Here is a 16340-nt window from a genome sequence, read left to right as displayed (position 1 = left end):
GTATAGAAACAGAAATAGTAGCAAAGAGCCTCTTCAGAACATACCAGTCACTAGGCTGTGGTGATGTATTGAATATTCATGATATATTTGTAATGATTTTTGTAAATTATGTAATATTGGGAATATTGCAATGATTTTAATGTCCTTTTTATTTGGCCATTAAGTTTCTGTAAGTTACACCTAAAAAATGTTGGCAACAGTATAATATACAGTAAGATAAGGTAACTAACAAAAACAGTTTTTAATTTGATAGTAATTTATTTTCTGAATTTATTCTGAATTTGTAATACCATTTAATATGGTCATATAGCAAAAATAGTGACAGATCTTTTCTACTTTATTGTGACTTACGTTCAAGTGAAATTTTTTATCAAAAAATGTTGGTTCTCTCAGTTTGTTGTTGATTGGGTGAAGCTTGATGCAAGCTTGTATTAAGCTCCATCCAATATCAATTGAACGTTTTTTTTTTTTTTTATAAAACATATACATGGATAGACTCTAATAATTGTTCAATAAAATCAATAGCATGCATTGAGAAATAAACAGGGTTAATTTACATTTCATACTGAATTTAAAGATTGCTCAGTTCAATTTTGTCATACAATTACAGTGCTTAATTTTTAAAAACAAACTAAAGATTTTTAAAGACAAAATACAAAGTACATGTATGTTGAGAAGTATATCGAATGTCAGCAAAAATCTGTAAAATATAATATCTATAAGATTTATCGCCAAGCCCTAGTAACTAGCACAAACACAGACCAAATATAAAAATCAGACCCTATACAAATCAGAACTAAACCAGTTTAATTTGGCAATGAACTAAACAAAAGAGAAGAATGAAGGTGTCAGAGATTTACTCTGGTATCCAGAAGTCGGATGATCTCATACACCCTCTCAGCAGCAAACACACCTGATGAATTCACTGCAGGTCTAAATTATGCACAATTACATCCAACATAGTGCACAGTCCGTTAAAGAGTGGGAGACTTAAATGGTGCAGATGAAGTAACAGGATAGATGTGTTGCAAGAAAATGAGCCTTCCACAAATCGCTTCCCCTGTGCTTATGTGTGTGTTTATGTGTGTACACCAGGGCCTGTTATCGGAGATCTTGCGAAAAGAAGAGGACCCACGCTCAGCCTCTCAGTCCTTGCTAGTGAACCTCAAAGCAATGCAGAACTTCCTGAACTTACCTGAGAGTGAGAGGGACCGAATTTACCAGGAAGAGCGAGAGCGCAGCATGAATCCTCCTGTGAGTCTGCCCCCAAGCACAAACCCCAGTCCTGGTGGCGCCCGCCTTTCTCAGGTACCCCACTTTCCCACCCTTGACTAGGTCCAGCCCCCTACACATCTCTTTTCCCCTGTTGCGTCTGTGTTTGTATGTTTGACTGGGTGTAGAAATACCTGAAAGCTTATGTTGGGTCTGATTCTGAATTGTTTATCTGCAGGCCTATGAGATTGCTTATGTTCCTGTCTGGATTCATGTGATCTGTTTACTTGTTTTGTTTGGCTTACACTTTGTTGTTTTCTTTGTATCAGGCTGTTATAAAGCTTAAAAAAATGCGAGAACTTTAGTAAAAAACACTGAAGTTTAGTAAAGGCTGGAATTGACTACATGACTTTTAAAATCTGAACATATTTTAAAATAGGCATCTCACACTTGCCGACTTTGTAAGTAGGTACATAGACTAAATAACTGAGAATCAAACACTACCAGACTTTTTGAAGTTCTTCTGAACCCAACAAACTCATGCAGAGACATGTGCCTCTGATATGAGATGCATGATATGCATTCTAAAATTGGTATTAGCATTGACTCCTCTTGAGATTGTGAAACTGTGGGAAAATATCTAGGTATAAGTCATGTAGTGTCTTCCAACCTAAAGCCAGGCAGCAAAGGTCAAATGTTTAGCTCCTATGACATCTTTAGCTAAAACGCACAGTGTTATGCTTTTATTCTCATATGATGATATTTCTTTGAATATTAATACATATTGGCACTGACAACAAGAATACGGATAACTCACTAAAACAATCACACTGCCTTTCAAGACAGTGCCCTTTAAGGGTCAAAGCTAAAATCTGACTGATACCTTTTTATTGCTAACTTCACCCCATACCTCCCAATGCAGAAACTGTGGGAGCGCAGCATCGATGAACAGTTAACTCCTGACGCATGGGCATCTATTTGGAAGAATAAGACCAAAATCACAAACTCGGTGAGGATTACATCAACTCTCAAATCATTTCCTCATAGAGTGTACCTCATCCGAGACCTCCAAGATCTGTAGTGATCAACTATATGCACAAAACTTTCCCCATTTTGCAAATAAAAGCCAAGCTATGACATAAGGTCAGATTTGTAATGTTTATATTGACGATTTACAACCACATACATGTTTGTACATGTTTGATTTTAAATGGTGCACACCCATTAAAACATCGAGTCCACAAGTTCTCGCTCCTGATTCTCTAAAAGGACAAAAGCAGAAAAGCATAGCTCTGCTCTTGTCATGGCATGTTTATATTAAATGACCTGGAACCTGGTGCGTGGACTCTAGAATGCTTGTAGGAATCATGAATATGGCTGCTTTCAACCTCAAGACCATTGTGAATGAACCCATGCAGATAATAAAAATCTTTCTGATATGAGAACAAAGTTCTCATTCTTTGGTCTTTGGGATTGTGGTTGTGTATTATCATTACTATTATGTCTGTATATGTATATGTTTATCTCACAATCGTTTTTACTGGGGAATGTGAGATTACTTGCCTGTGCCTGCAGGGCAACTTCAAACATTGAATAAAAAAACACACCACTCTAAAATCAATACACCATACTTCAAAACACGTACTACAAAGAGTTTACTAACGGGATGCTTTAATGATTTATCTGCTAAATCTCAGTACATTGCAGGTACAAACAAGGGTCTAAAATGTCATCCATGAATATTATCTTATATTGTACTTTACCAATTATGAATATTTATCTAACCAATATGTCTTTGTTGGTTTTACCTTTGACCACTGGACCCACACAGTCCAAAACTTCTGGTCCTAACCCTGACATTCCTCTGAAACTGGAGCCACTGGTTAACATCACCTCAGCCATTTATGACGAAATCCAGCAGGAGATGAAACGGGCAAAAGTGTCTCAGGCACTTTTTGCCAAGGTGGCAGCCAACAAGAGCCAAGTAAGAATTGACTTTTTTTCATTATGGTTAATAATCCGGACATGTTTCAATCCATCCTAACATAAAGCCAAAACTAAACTACAAACATTTTAATTCTAAACTAGCCTAATCTATTTACTTTTCAAGTACATGTTGCATACTGGGTTTGCATTTTATTTCAATGAACAGGAGAATTTAAACAACTTCATATGATAATCGTTAATAATATATTTAATGCATCTAAGAAGTATATATATATATATATATACATATACATATACATATACATACGTGATTTACCTTATTCTGAAAAGATGTTAATAACACTTACTGTAGCTTACATATTCTTTCCTTAGTCAGTGTAGAGGAAGTAATGGTGTCCATATGTGCAGACTGTTATATCTGATTCTGGCGCGCCTCTGCAGTTGATAAACAAAAACATCAACATCAACAGATAGCCTGATAAATGCCTTGCATTTATTCATCTTTGACTTACCATTCCAGACCCAGTCAAAGTTTCTTTCAATGGCTTTGTCAATCTCTCCCATTCCATGAGTCATCGCTTATGTTGTGATGCAGACATGCATCCAGTGATCCATAGATTGATCTGATTTCTTTCCTCATACCTTTTACATAACTGTATAAAGAATGCATAATATTGTGGCTAAAAGTATACGTCACAGAAGTATAATAGTCATGATTTGAGGCCATGGAAAAAACTCTTAACATTTTTTCTAACTGAAGTAAACAGTCATAGTAGCAGTTATAATAAGCACATAACAGTAATCTACTTTTGGTTTTTGAAATATTTTATAAGCTTGAAGCATATTCATAAAGCTATCCAGAGTCTAAAATTAACACTTGGCAAATTCTAAATAAGCAAATAAAAATGACTTGCTTAGCAATAGTAATGTTTGAAGCAATTTCAGTTTCTGTTTTATATATGTATATATATATTGCAATTCACCAAATTATGAATTTCTTCATCAGCATATTAGAATGATTTAATGATAGTGTATGATGAGAGTATGAAAATTCACTTTGCCATCACAGAAATAAATTACTTTGTAAAATACAGTATATAGTAAAAACTGTTGTAAAAATTGTATTAATATTTCAGAATTTTGGCTTTTCTAATTCAATACCAGAAACATTTTCACCCCTTTCTTTTCCATATGTGTATATGGATGGTAAAGGTATAGGGGGGAAAATCATTTTGGACTCTGGCAACACTGTGTTAGTGCAAAAGGACACCAACAGTCCCATTCTTTAACACAAACTGGAAAAGCATGGCATTAATTTAGTGTTGATAAATCTTTTTTTTTTTTTAAGCTTTTGGACCATTTGTTTGTCTCTGTCTCATTTATCTGAAAGAGGGCTAATTGATTTAGTCAAATATGATCCCACTCCCAGCTGCGCCTAATTCTTACCATGTAATAGCCTGAGAGAGCTTCAGTCTCTGCTGCTTGCTTTACTGAGGAGCTCTGCGTTATTGCAGCATAGCTTTGCAGGTGCTGCCACCTCATCTTGAGGCATGTGTTAGGGGCGTCTTCGCATGTAAGGATGTATGAGATGTGTCAGCAAAGAGCTGCTCTGTTGGTGTGTGTATATATGAATGTGTGTGTGTGTGTGTGTGTGTGTGTGTGTGTGTGTGTGTGTGTGTGTGTGTGTGTGTGTGTGTGTGTGTGTGACAGATGTGGTTAGGTCTCACAGGTCTGGGGTCGAGTGGGGGGGTTATGGCTGAACGCGCCCATCTGCTGCAGCTGGCCAGGAGGAGCTGAGGGAGAAGGAAAGAGAGAGAGAGATGCTCAGGTCATTAACAATGTGTGCTGGAAGTGGTTGGCTGCACACAACAGCTGGTGTCAAAGACTGGCGCAGGCTAGCAGAGATAATCAAATCTTCCTAATCTCCCACCATTTCACTCTCTCTTTCACACACTCTCTGCTCTCTCAGTGCACTTGTGATGCTTTGTGGTGCTAGCTGTTTACTGTAAAGTAAACTTTACAGTCATAAAATAAATAAACATAAAATAAAAAGGAGTGAATTCAAGATTCCACATCCCATTCTGCTGATCATTTCCTTACGTTTTTCTAATGTCTCCTGTATAAGTGACATAAATGACCGAAAAAGAGAAGAAAGACTCTGTAGTGGTGCTTTAGTGGGTAATCCACTAAGAAGGCAAGAAGCAAGTTGTTATTATTTAATGATATTGTTGTAAAAATTCCTTCACCAAATCGAAATGTGTAATGAACACTCATCCATTCTACAAGGGATGGCTGTGCGAGCTGCTTCGCTGGAAAGAGAGTCCCAGCCCCGAGAACAGGACTCTCTGGGAGAACCTGTGTACTATCCGGAGGTTTCTGAGCCTTCCACAGGTGGACAGGGATCTGGTGTATGAGGAAGAGTCCCGCCATCACCATAGTGAACGGATGCACACTGTACTACACTTGCCCACTGACCCTCAGGTGAGTTTATGAACTATTCAAATTGCATATAAATTAAAATTAAATTAAATTTATGCATTTAGCAGACGCTTTTATCCAAAGCGACTTACAGTGCATTCAGGCTATCAATTTTTACATATCAGTGTTCCCGGGGAATCAAACCCCGACCTTGCGCTTGATAACGCAGTGCTCTACCAATTGAGCTACAGGAACACTATGTATACTTTATATATATACTTTGCATATACTTTATATTACAAATATGTAAAGCAAGATTTGCATAGAGTTTGTTGGAACAACCTGTATGAGTTTCTTCTGTTGAATACAATAGATATTTAGAAGAATGTTGGTGCCCAAACTGTTGACGGAATATGGAAGTCAATGGCTAATGTCAACTGTCTGGTCACCAACATTCTCCAAAATACCTTATTTTGTATTCCACAGAAGAAAGAAACTCCTAAAGGTTTGGAACAAGTGGAGGGTTAGTAAATGATGACAGAATTGTCATTTTTGGGTGAACAATCCCTTTAATAGGCACAGCATCAAAATAAGCCCCTGGAAAATACAAAGAAAGTTGATCCTGATCAAGAATGGTCCAGTAAAATGTAATTTACCTATTTATTGTGTTTTATTTAATTTTTTATCATTTCTGTTTTGTCCATTAAAAAATCTGTTTAATTCTAAGAGGTAAAGTGTTTTGTACAAGAAACCTTGATTAACATTAAAAGTAAAAATGTGTATAAGAAAGAAAAAAGGAAGGAGGAAAAACAATTTCAAGATCTGTGTGAATGTTTTAAGCATAATTCTATTTAGATCATATAAATGTGTTCATTGTGCACACTTCTTTTGAGGTTTCAGTTTTAATATCAGCATCATTTATGCAGCATTCCTGCCAACATCTAATAACCCAGCACACCCCAGCCTCTTTAAAGACACACACATACACACACACACACACACACACAGAATTCCAAATAACGCGCTACTGATTAAATGGACTTTCCCCTATGCCAGCCAGGGTCATTATAGTAAAGACTGTGGAAACACACTTTTCCAGTATTACCATAGACATGCATTCATACACAGTGTACACACACAGGCACACATCTACACACTAATACTGATATGTAAATACATGCACACACAAATGGCATACACATAAATCTACAAACACTTGGATCAATGCTTTGCACCTTCCTTTAACCTACTCTTCTTTCTCACCCTGCCAGTAAAGCATTGCAATTTAATTCACTCACAACGATTGCTGTTTATTAACATTTATTAACTTAAGTTGAGCAGCCATATTAAGATTGAGTACTAACAAATGGAGACAGAGTGGCTCTCTGTTACTGTCTTAGCCCATTACGTCTCTTTCTCTCTTGCTCGCTTTCTCTTTTATGTCAGTGGAATAAACAGTCTGTTGTGCGTGTGCGTGTGTGTGTAAATATACTCATTTATGTGTTTTGGGCGCAGAAGGAAATGCCCCATTAGGACACACCCTGACAGACAGTGCCACCACAGCCCTGATATTAATAATTACGGGAAGAGAAGGAACACACACACACACACACACATAATGACTCAAGAGACTTCACTACAGTAACTCTCTTTAGTAACTCTACACTGGCTTTGACCATGAACTCTTGCACAACATTGATCATAAAAACATATGTTGAGGATAGTCAGTGCATTTACTAAAGCAACATGTAACTAAAAGTATAATTATGTACAAGGAACTTTTTCTGTTGTTTATTTATTTTATTGGGTATATATCATAAAGGGCACATATATAGCATTTTTGTATTCATATTCATATTGTTATATTTAATTGAAAGAATTATGTAAAAAATATTAATATAACATAACATTTTCTTTTTAACTGTATGTATTTTTTATATGATGTAATATTTTCGTGACTTTTGAGACATTTATTGACAGTGAATATATATTACAGAATTGTTAAAAAAATTATTCTATTTATACGCCTTTATTCTGTACATATCATACTGAGCACATTTATAGCAGTGTTGTATTAATTAGTAATAATATTGAAATAATATAAATATTATATTAAATATATCAAATATTATATAAATACAAATACATAGCATAAATATCATGTTAAATATAATATACTATAAAATGTCTAACATAATAAAAATAAAATAAAATACATAAATTACAAGATATTATGCTGGGTCAACATTAAAATGCCATACATGAGCATGTTTCTTTTTTTCTTCTTCTCTTTTTTTCTTATTTTTCTTTTTTGGAGTAGTAGTAGTAATGAGGGACCCTCCTTAAATTAAAATACCCAGCAGCCCCCTCGGCTCCAGCCTGCCTGCCACCACAGCACATGTGTCCCAGCTGCTTATGCAGACATGAGCATGTTAATTAATGAACACATGCAGCACATACATGTGAACAGTTTTTTTAAGCCGATACCACCTCAGTGTGACCAACAGAATTCACTGATGTTTTATTTGACCCTTATAAGATCATCAAACGTGACTCAAAATATCAGCACAAGTCCTGTAACTTTGACATGTTCAAAAATAAAGCGAAATCTTGTATTAAATCTTGTTATTACCCGTTGAGAACTGATTTAGATCTGAAGAGAAATTTATGTTTGTTTATACAGAGCATAAATCATGAGCATAAACATGTTCTAAAGCAGTTTTATATAGAATGTTTGATTTTGTAAAAAAATTTTGAAGGAGGGCTTTGCTGACTCCCTTGCACCCACTGCAGCACCCACCCCCCCCCATTTCTTTATCCTACTTTAAAATCATGAATCATGCCAATGCTGTGTGTAATATTTTTATAATTTTTTTAATCCTAACGGTTTTAACCACTCCATGACATGTCCATGTGAGTCCCTGGATGCAGCTCGTCCCACCTTAGGGATACACTCACACTAACGCACACTAGATGGCTGATCCGGTCCCACGTTGTCTTCACGCTGTTTCTGCAATGCGTGTGTATGGTCTTAAGTGCCTCCCTTTGCTCATTTGGCAAGACACTTCTTATGAATAATTTCTTCTTTGTTTTTGCTAAATTTGATGCTGGAGTGCCCTCTAGACCCTGCCATGTGGATTGGGACCTCGATTGAGTGCTGGGGTAAAAGGAGAATGATAATTGTAAGATAAAGTTAAAAAAGTCACAAATGTTCAATTTAAAGTTACACTGTGAGATGTCACATTTAATAAAAATCAAATTTAATTAACGTGTTTTTCTGCTCAGGCAGTAACAGCCTTCCATACTAGGAATAGTGAGTAATGCATTTTAATTTTGTGGATTGACTAAACTTCTGAAACAAATATGAAGACACACACACACATACATGACTCACCCATTCCTGAGGTATTGCATTGTGGCAAAGAAAATTATGATGCACATGATAATTGGAGAAGGTGAAGTCATGCACAAGCAAACCAACAGGAAAGTGTCTTTCTCATCATTACATATTTATCTGCCTGTTAATGGCGTCTCCAGTGGCAACACAGCCCCCCTTAATCCTGCCTTTGTCCCCACGAGGGCCAGTCCTCATTAAGAATCAACTGAATTTTTTATGTTCTATAATTCTTTCATACTTCTTCACCATAATTTGCCTTGATTTGTGTTTAAAGGGGAAAAATATACTTTTTCTTAATGCAGTGAACTCACAGACCCATCCCAGCTTGGAATTAGAAAAGAAGGAAGCGGTGGAGATAAACATTGAAAAAAGACAGGCGTGCAGGGAAAAATGGCCCTGTGTCCAAATGTGACTCCTGTGGTTGAGAAGACGTTGTTTAAGAACTGAGTAGGTGAATGAATTGGATGGTGGAGGAAATCGGAGGTTGGCTTTATAGCTAAAGCAGGATTTTGAAATGGAGTCACTCCTCTGGCTTGGCAGAAGAGCTCTTCATTAACGTCCACCGTTAGAGTGCAGGAACAGGCATCTTAGACTCTTTACTGTGAATGGGCTGCTGGAGGACTCACTCCGTCTCTGAATTTGAAAATATCTGATAGGATGCCAAAGCAATGGTATGTAAATGCACAACGTCATTATTCAATGTTTTTGTTGTGCATTTTGGAGTATACTGTATATATGTCTTTGGAACGTACCTTAATTGTTCCCAGAATTTCATATAATAATATACACAACAAGCATGAATATACAGGATGAATGAGTTTGTGAATGTGTGTGTGTGTGGTCTCTTTAGCTAAGCTAATGGGTATTTTGCACTGTTATGCCTTGTGGTCAATCTAATTATTCACCATCTTCAAACTTCTTTGACATTTCTTTTTCACGTCCTTTTTTGTGGCCTCTGTTTGTTTCTCTGAGACATGGAAAGTAATACATTATGGAGAAACAGAGAAGAAAAAGAACAAACCTACACACTTCCTGTAAAGCGCCAGCCCAAAACAGCCCCCACAAGTGAAATCGGAGCAATTTCATGGTCTGGCCTACCCTCAATATTATTTAAAAAATACCCTGTTATTATTTAGGGAATAGTGAGAGAGCAGGAGAGAGACAGAGAGAGAGGCGCATGACTATTATCTTTATGTAGGTCCTTTAATTTTAATTCACCGCAGATTTATAGCTTAGCATTCCAGTGTGGAGGCACTGGGCACCCCACCCTGGTCATAAACTCAGCAGGACAGCTCCACAGACTTCGATAGCTTAGCTGTGACAGACTGCACCTTCTCTTGTATCAGACCTCACCAGATACCTTTTTCCCTCTCACTAAATATCTGCTATTTATTCCTAATCCTAATTTACCACTTAACCACTTCATACTCTGTCCCCCCAGTCCCCCTTCCCTGTTTTGGTGCCCGCACTAGAAGAAAATGGCAGATTTATTGAGAAACATATGGAGGGTCTGGAAACCTCTGTAAAAGCAATAGTGTAGCTCTTTTAGTCTTCAAACTTGTTGGAAAACGCTAATGATTACACAGTGTTTGTACAAGAAAATAGCATATGCAAACAATCTCACATCTCAAAGTCAAAAGTATCATTTCTTACTGTCTGTGCTTTTTTTGTTAAATTTAGCAGTCACTAGTCTGTGCTAACTGGGATGGAATTTATCCCTGTCAAAATGACAGATGAAACCAACTTGCCACTATACTTCAAATGGTTGTTTCAAAACACATCTCTTTATAACATATTCTTTTGATGTAATTTATTTTATTTCCTCTGCTGAATTTCATGTGGTCGATGTGTCAGCTCAGATGCTGTCATTCGCCTTGATGGTCTCAAAACATGATGCAATGACAAAATATTTAATCTTGTGGAATTATGTGTACAATATACATAGTTAAACAATCATAGCCCAGACCAATTTGGTTGGATTTTTACCAGAGTTGATAGCATACTCAAGTGCACAGAGGACATTAACTTTAAGAGACATTCATTGAAAGGACACTTTGAACTTTTAAGTAGTTTTTCAATTATTCCATACTGCTGACTCTTGTTTATAAGTTTAGGTAAGAGATCACTCTGGCCCAGCTAATAACTCTCCGACTTTCCCACCAGGCACTTCACAGACAGCCCATACAGCCACTGAAGGAACACTCTCCAATTCGAGAAGAACCTGTTCCCAATTCTGGAGCTGAAGAGAACCCCCAGGCTAACGTAGGTTCAGGCAACAACGGAGGGGTCAGCAACGTCACAAAAAAACCTCGCTCTCGCACCAAAATCTCTCTGGAGGCTCTAGGTATCTTACAGAGCTTCATTCAAGATGTGGGCCTCTATCCTGACCAGGAAGCAATCCACACCCTTTCAGCCCAATTAGATCTGCCCAAACACACCATTGTTAAATTCTTCCAGAACCAGCGTTATCACGTGAAGCATCATGGTCGACTGAAGGAGCTTGGATCTGAGGGTGGTGGTGTAGACGTAGCCGAATATCGTGATGAGGAACTGTTGTCCAGTTCGGAGGAAGCAGAATCCAGTGAAGATGGCCACGAGGAGATCTACAGTGGGCATGAAAGCGCACCAGCTGGAGCAGTCAACTCGGTCTCAACTCCAGTTGTTTCTTCAGGCCAGGATGAGAATAAAGATAAAGGCCTGCCTCTGGGATCAGCCAGACCCAGCTCCCTGCCCCCATGTGGTTCATCCCCAAGTCCCCGAGATCAAGCAGAATATCAGAGATAAAACAGTCTCAACAAAGACTATACTGTAGGTGGGGAAAGGCAAGGAGTGATTACTTACAACTATTCTGTAGTGGAGGAGAGACAGCTTAGAAACTTACTGACAAAGACACAGTGTCCTCTGAGGACCTGTAAAAGGCAAACCAGACCAGACAAGATCTGCATTTTGATTAAGCTGACATGTAAAGTTCTGGTGGTGAAAGATGGGTTGTGATCTACTCCTGGCCTCATATGTCACAAGTTACTTACAGGGATGGCATGGTACAGATGCAATCCCTATGGCGAGCTACAAGGAAAGAATTTGGTTGGCTGGAAAGCATTTTTTTCTAGATGTAAATCATCAAATCAAGGCAAGATAGCTGCCTCAACCCTAATATGTCACAAGTATTCAAACTTGCATGCTAAGAATGTCAAGAAGGCAAGGCTTTCTAATCTGAGAGCAGGGGGTCTCTCACAAAATGCCACTATCCATGCCCCCTTTTTATCTATACAGGGTTAAGAAGGCAGGGACAGTGCTTTAGATGAGCCAGTGATCTCCTATAGGACACAAACAACTTCACTCCTGTCCGGCCAGGGAGTATAGTGGGTGGCTGTGGCTGTCCTCATCTTCCCCTCCATGACGGGGCATTCTGGCGGTTGCCAACTGAGGGCCATGCTTGACTGCTAAAGCGGTCGGTTGGGTTGGAGGTACATATGAGATCTTGGGTGTACACATCAGCCCAGACTAGGAACCCTACTATAAACACATGTGGTGTGCTGAAAGGTCCACAGTTAGCCCAGTGGCGCTTTTGAAGACCACGCCATCCTTCCCACAGCCAGCCACAAGCGTCATTCCAAGCAGTCCTTCACGGTTCAAGAAATCACTCCTTTACCCCCACCACCCATGCACACTCAATACAGACTGTGCACAACATCCCAATCCATCACTCCTGTCCACTGGTTGAAGGTTTGCTTTATACAGATATGTTTAGAACATAGGTTTCATTCCAGGTTTGCTCTCTCTACACTTAAAAGACAGTGAGAACAAAACATAATTGGCGGGAGGATTGACTGCTACGGACAGAAGGACACTGGTGAGGGTGCAGTCTAACTGCATTTGCCTCTGGCCTAGTGGAAAAGAGCAAAGCATTTCCAGCAACTGCGCTTGTGTGGAAGTGCCGTAGTTGTTCTCTCTTCCGTCACCTCCCACGGCTTTCTCTTTTACTGACTGATGCCCACAATGTCCTGATTTGACCACACTTACCCACATCCAACTCCAACTCCACAGCACTATTTATTGCTATCTTCACCCTCAATTATTATTGTTGTTATTGATATTATTGTTATTATGGTTGTTCTTGCTGTTATTTTTAGTTATATTTTCATGTTCTAATATCAGCTTTTGGCTTGCAGCAGATGTTTTGGTAATGAGAGACATTGTGAAAGAAAGAAACACTGCCAAAACAGAGAGGAACGAATTGGAAGCAGTTACTGAAGTTACTGAGTCAATCATGTGATATGTATTGCCAATTCTATCAGCATTATGTACTTTTCCAAAGAGAACACCACTTTGCAGATGAGGTGTTGAATATTAAAACAATAGAAATAAGAGGAATCATTGGAATTTATATGATCTTTTTGTGCATAAGATGACATTCCTTCTTTTGAGCCAATCAGAACTCAGCAAAGCATGCATTCTGATTGAAACTTTGATTAGCATAACTTGAGGCAACATGGCCACCTGTTGCAAATCATCCATGACACCGTGGCAACTTTTGGATCCAGGGTTCTGATTTGTTTTTGAGAATCAGCTGCTACTTACTCTTTCACAGATAATAGACAAAATATTGTTGTAAACCCTATACTAACCCTTAAACTATTTTTGTTTCAAACTAGTGATAATTGTGGTCTATGTCCATATTTTGTCCACTACAAATGGAAATGTTTTATTTAGAATCTTTAATGTGCAAAAAAATGCTGATGTGGTTCTTCTAGGTCTTTTGATCATCCTGACTCTTTCACATAGGCACGGTGTCCACACCTGCACATGCCTTTGACTAACACATTCCAGCAAAACATTAGTTAAAAATGGGGATACACATAGTATTCTCAAAAGGTATAGAAGATGGCATTCCAATCAGAAGGTACTGTATATAACCTTGAGAAGTTGTTCTCTAGTGCATTGATCATTTGTACCTGGTTATGATTTCATTGTGACCATGCGGCATTTCTCACAAATATTCAAGTAAAGACCAGACAAAGGCATCAAGGACAAAAGCTCTCTAATAAGATGTGCAGGTGGCAAAATAGTCTGGTGTGCTTTATACCTAGTAACTGTTGACACCTAGACAGCCTTAGACTATGATGTGCTTCTCTGCTGTTCAACTCTCCAGAGAGATTGAATTATTTGAACCATTTACTCTCCAATTCATCCATTTGCATCATCGCCTCATTTCAATTTCACTGTTTGCTTGATTGCACCCTGGTCTGCATTTACCCAAATCTGACCTTTATGGTCAATCATAAGTGATTATACAGACCTGATGTACCTCCTTGTCTTTTATCATTTCTCCCCTAAAAATCTTAAATTACTGCAAACAACCTAATAATATTTTTCTTCATGATCACTGACATTTTTTAGGTTATTTCACCCTCTTACTACTCATTTACAACCTTTAAGGTTAGATACATTTACGTATCATCTTTAAATGTTAGAAGTTGCATTTGATAATGGAAACAGCTACCAAATGACGAGATACACAATCTACACTATGAAATCTTGAATACCTGCAGGTTTTACAAAAGGTCTTTAATAACATGGTAGTGATCGCCTGCTTGATCTACACCTTACTTAAGCCTGTCAATCATCCACCCCTTTCGTTACACTGTGAGCATCTACTCCAAATCCTGCCACCCCGCCAAGTCTAGATCAGCTGGAGACAAGCACTTCTGATGAGTCCGTCCCTATACACCTCCCAAATTACCCTCATAAATGATGAAAGCATGTGCACGCATGTGTCTGTGTGTCCTAGACTGGTGTTTAACCTACTATGGGGGTGGCTTACCACTCAGCAGGAGAGAACAACCACACACTTCTTCTCCTCCCTCCTCTCCATCTTTGTCAGAGTTAGTTGCGTGAGTGACGCAGAGGAGAAACAAAGAAGATTCCAAGAGTCCCTGATGAGCACTAGGTCAAGGTCACTGCCCAATTATCCATGTCTTTCATTTTCATTCTGTCTTTTCAGTTCTCTCTACCATCCTCTCCGTTTCCTAATTTTCTCGTTCACCAGGCGGGAAAGTAATCGTTGTCTCCCATGCTGTGGTGTCGAGGTTAAGTGGAGGTGATCTTGTCTCCTTGTGGAGAGGCTAGTTCCTTGAGAGGCAGCAGACTTCTAGAGAGGCATGTCTGATAAGTGTTGCAGTTAAGACAAAGGTTTGGTCTGACTTGGTATCTGGTCGCCTACAAAGCCACTATCACATCAGGTTGACTTTTTTAGATTGAGTCTTGAATGGAAAAACTGAATGCCACTTTCATGTATTTACACACCCTATTTAGACAATTCGATTGGGACGACCTAAACTTTGACTCTCCAAGTGTTTATAATTTATCGCTTTGATGTGAAATTTACGGGTGCACAAGAATGTCCCAAACAAAACAAAAACAGGGTCAATCTTAATTTTCAATACCCCATACATTTCTGAGGAAAGATGTTCTTGCTCATCTTGCTAATGCTTTTGTTTATCATACAGTGCCTCTGAACTAAGCACAATGCTCCAGTTCTTTGCTTTGGAGAAGACAAAATTAGACGATCTCATAATTTTCATCAGTTTTCATCGTTTTTGTACTCATAAATGCCTACAATGTGAATCAGGACTGCCACTCCTGAATTGGTACTTTCCTTGTCAATCGAATGCATTGTCATTATCACTAAGTGATAATTAACTTATGTGCATCATTTGGCTTCTTTGTTTGTATGAAAATGTTTTTTGTTTTTTTTTCAAATGCTGTTGTTTAAATAAAGTGCATTCAAGGAAATGGAACATTTGCTAGTGGGTTTGTTGTACCTGCAGACTGTTGACTTAACTGGGTGGTCCTCAAGTCAAATCACTTTATCCTTAGTCCACATTATGGTCACAGAAGTTAAAAGAAAGCAGTGACTAATACACAATGCTATGTTGTATTGAGCAGAGGGATTAGAAGTGGAGACAAATGAGTGGAAAGAAACAAAATACAGTTTCACTTGTACATTAAAGTAATCAAACAAACCATAATAGGAAAAAAATGTTACTGGAAATGGCAATGTAGCATTTCGTGCTTATCCATTTAGGAGAATTTGAATAAATAAATCACTTGATACTGCAATCTGGTGAGTAATGAAAAATATTCAAGCATATTGCTTCAATGTCTATCTGAAGTGTCTCTATAAATCAGACTTGCATAAGTAAATTCCTTAGAATCTGACATTATTCAAAATATCCTTTTGTCCCAACTGAAAACAAACCTGACTTTCATTTCAACACAATAAACAAGAACTACACTGAGGAAAAGTTTCCTGCATCAATAATTCCACGCCTTATTGCATTTTACAACCTGATTGCTGCAGGCT

General features: G+C 38.1%; 1 protein-coding gene across 2 annotated transcripts in view; it reads left to right on the top strand.

The window, feature by feature from the left end:
• The window catches only part of LOC132095317 (DNA-binding protein SATB2-like), a 43950-nt gene extending 28181 nt beyond the window's left edge, over positions 1–15769 (top strand). For both annotated transcript variants that reach the window (XM_059500179.1, XM_059500180.1), the window contains 5 exons: positions 1096–1308; positions 2135–2221; positions 3044–3196; positions 5446–5640; positions 11138–15769. In XM_059500179.1, coding sequence (XP_059356162.1) covers positions 1096–1308; positions 2135–2221; positions 3044–3196; positions 5446–5640; positions 11138–11758 — 1269 coding nt within the window. In that variant the 3' untranslated portion in view covers positions 11759–15769. The remainder of the gene's footprint in view (positions 1–1095; positions 1309–2134; positions 2222–3043; positions 3197–5445; positions 5641–11137) is intronic.
• The last annotated feature ends 571 nt before the right edge of the window (positions 15770–16340 follow it).

This window comes from Carassius carassius, chromosome 19 (assembly GCF_963082965.1).
Source record: "Carassius carassius chromosome 19, fCarCar2.1, whole genome shotgun sequence".
In the NCBI taxonomy this organism is placed as follows: domain Eukaryota; kingdom Metazoa; phylum Chordata; class Actinopteri; order Cypriniformes; family Cyprinidae; genus Carassius; species Carassius carassius.
The sequence above is the reverse complement of the archived record's forward strand: the minus strand, read 5'-3'. Positions and strand labels throughout refer to the sequence as shown.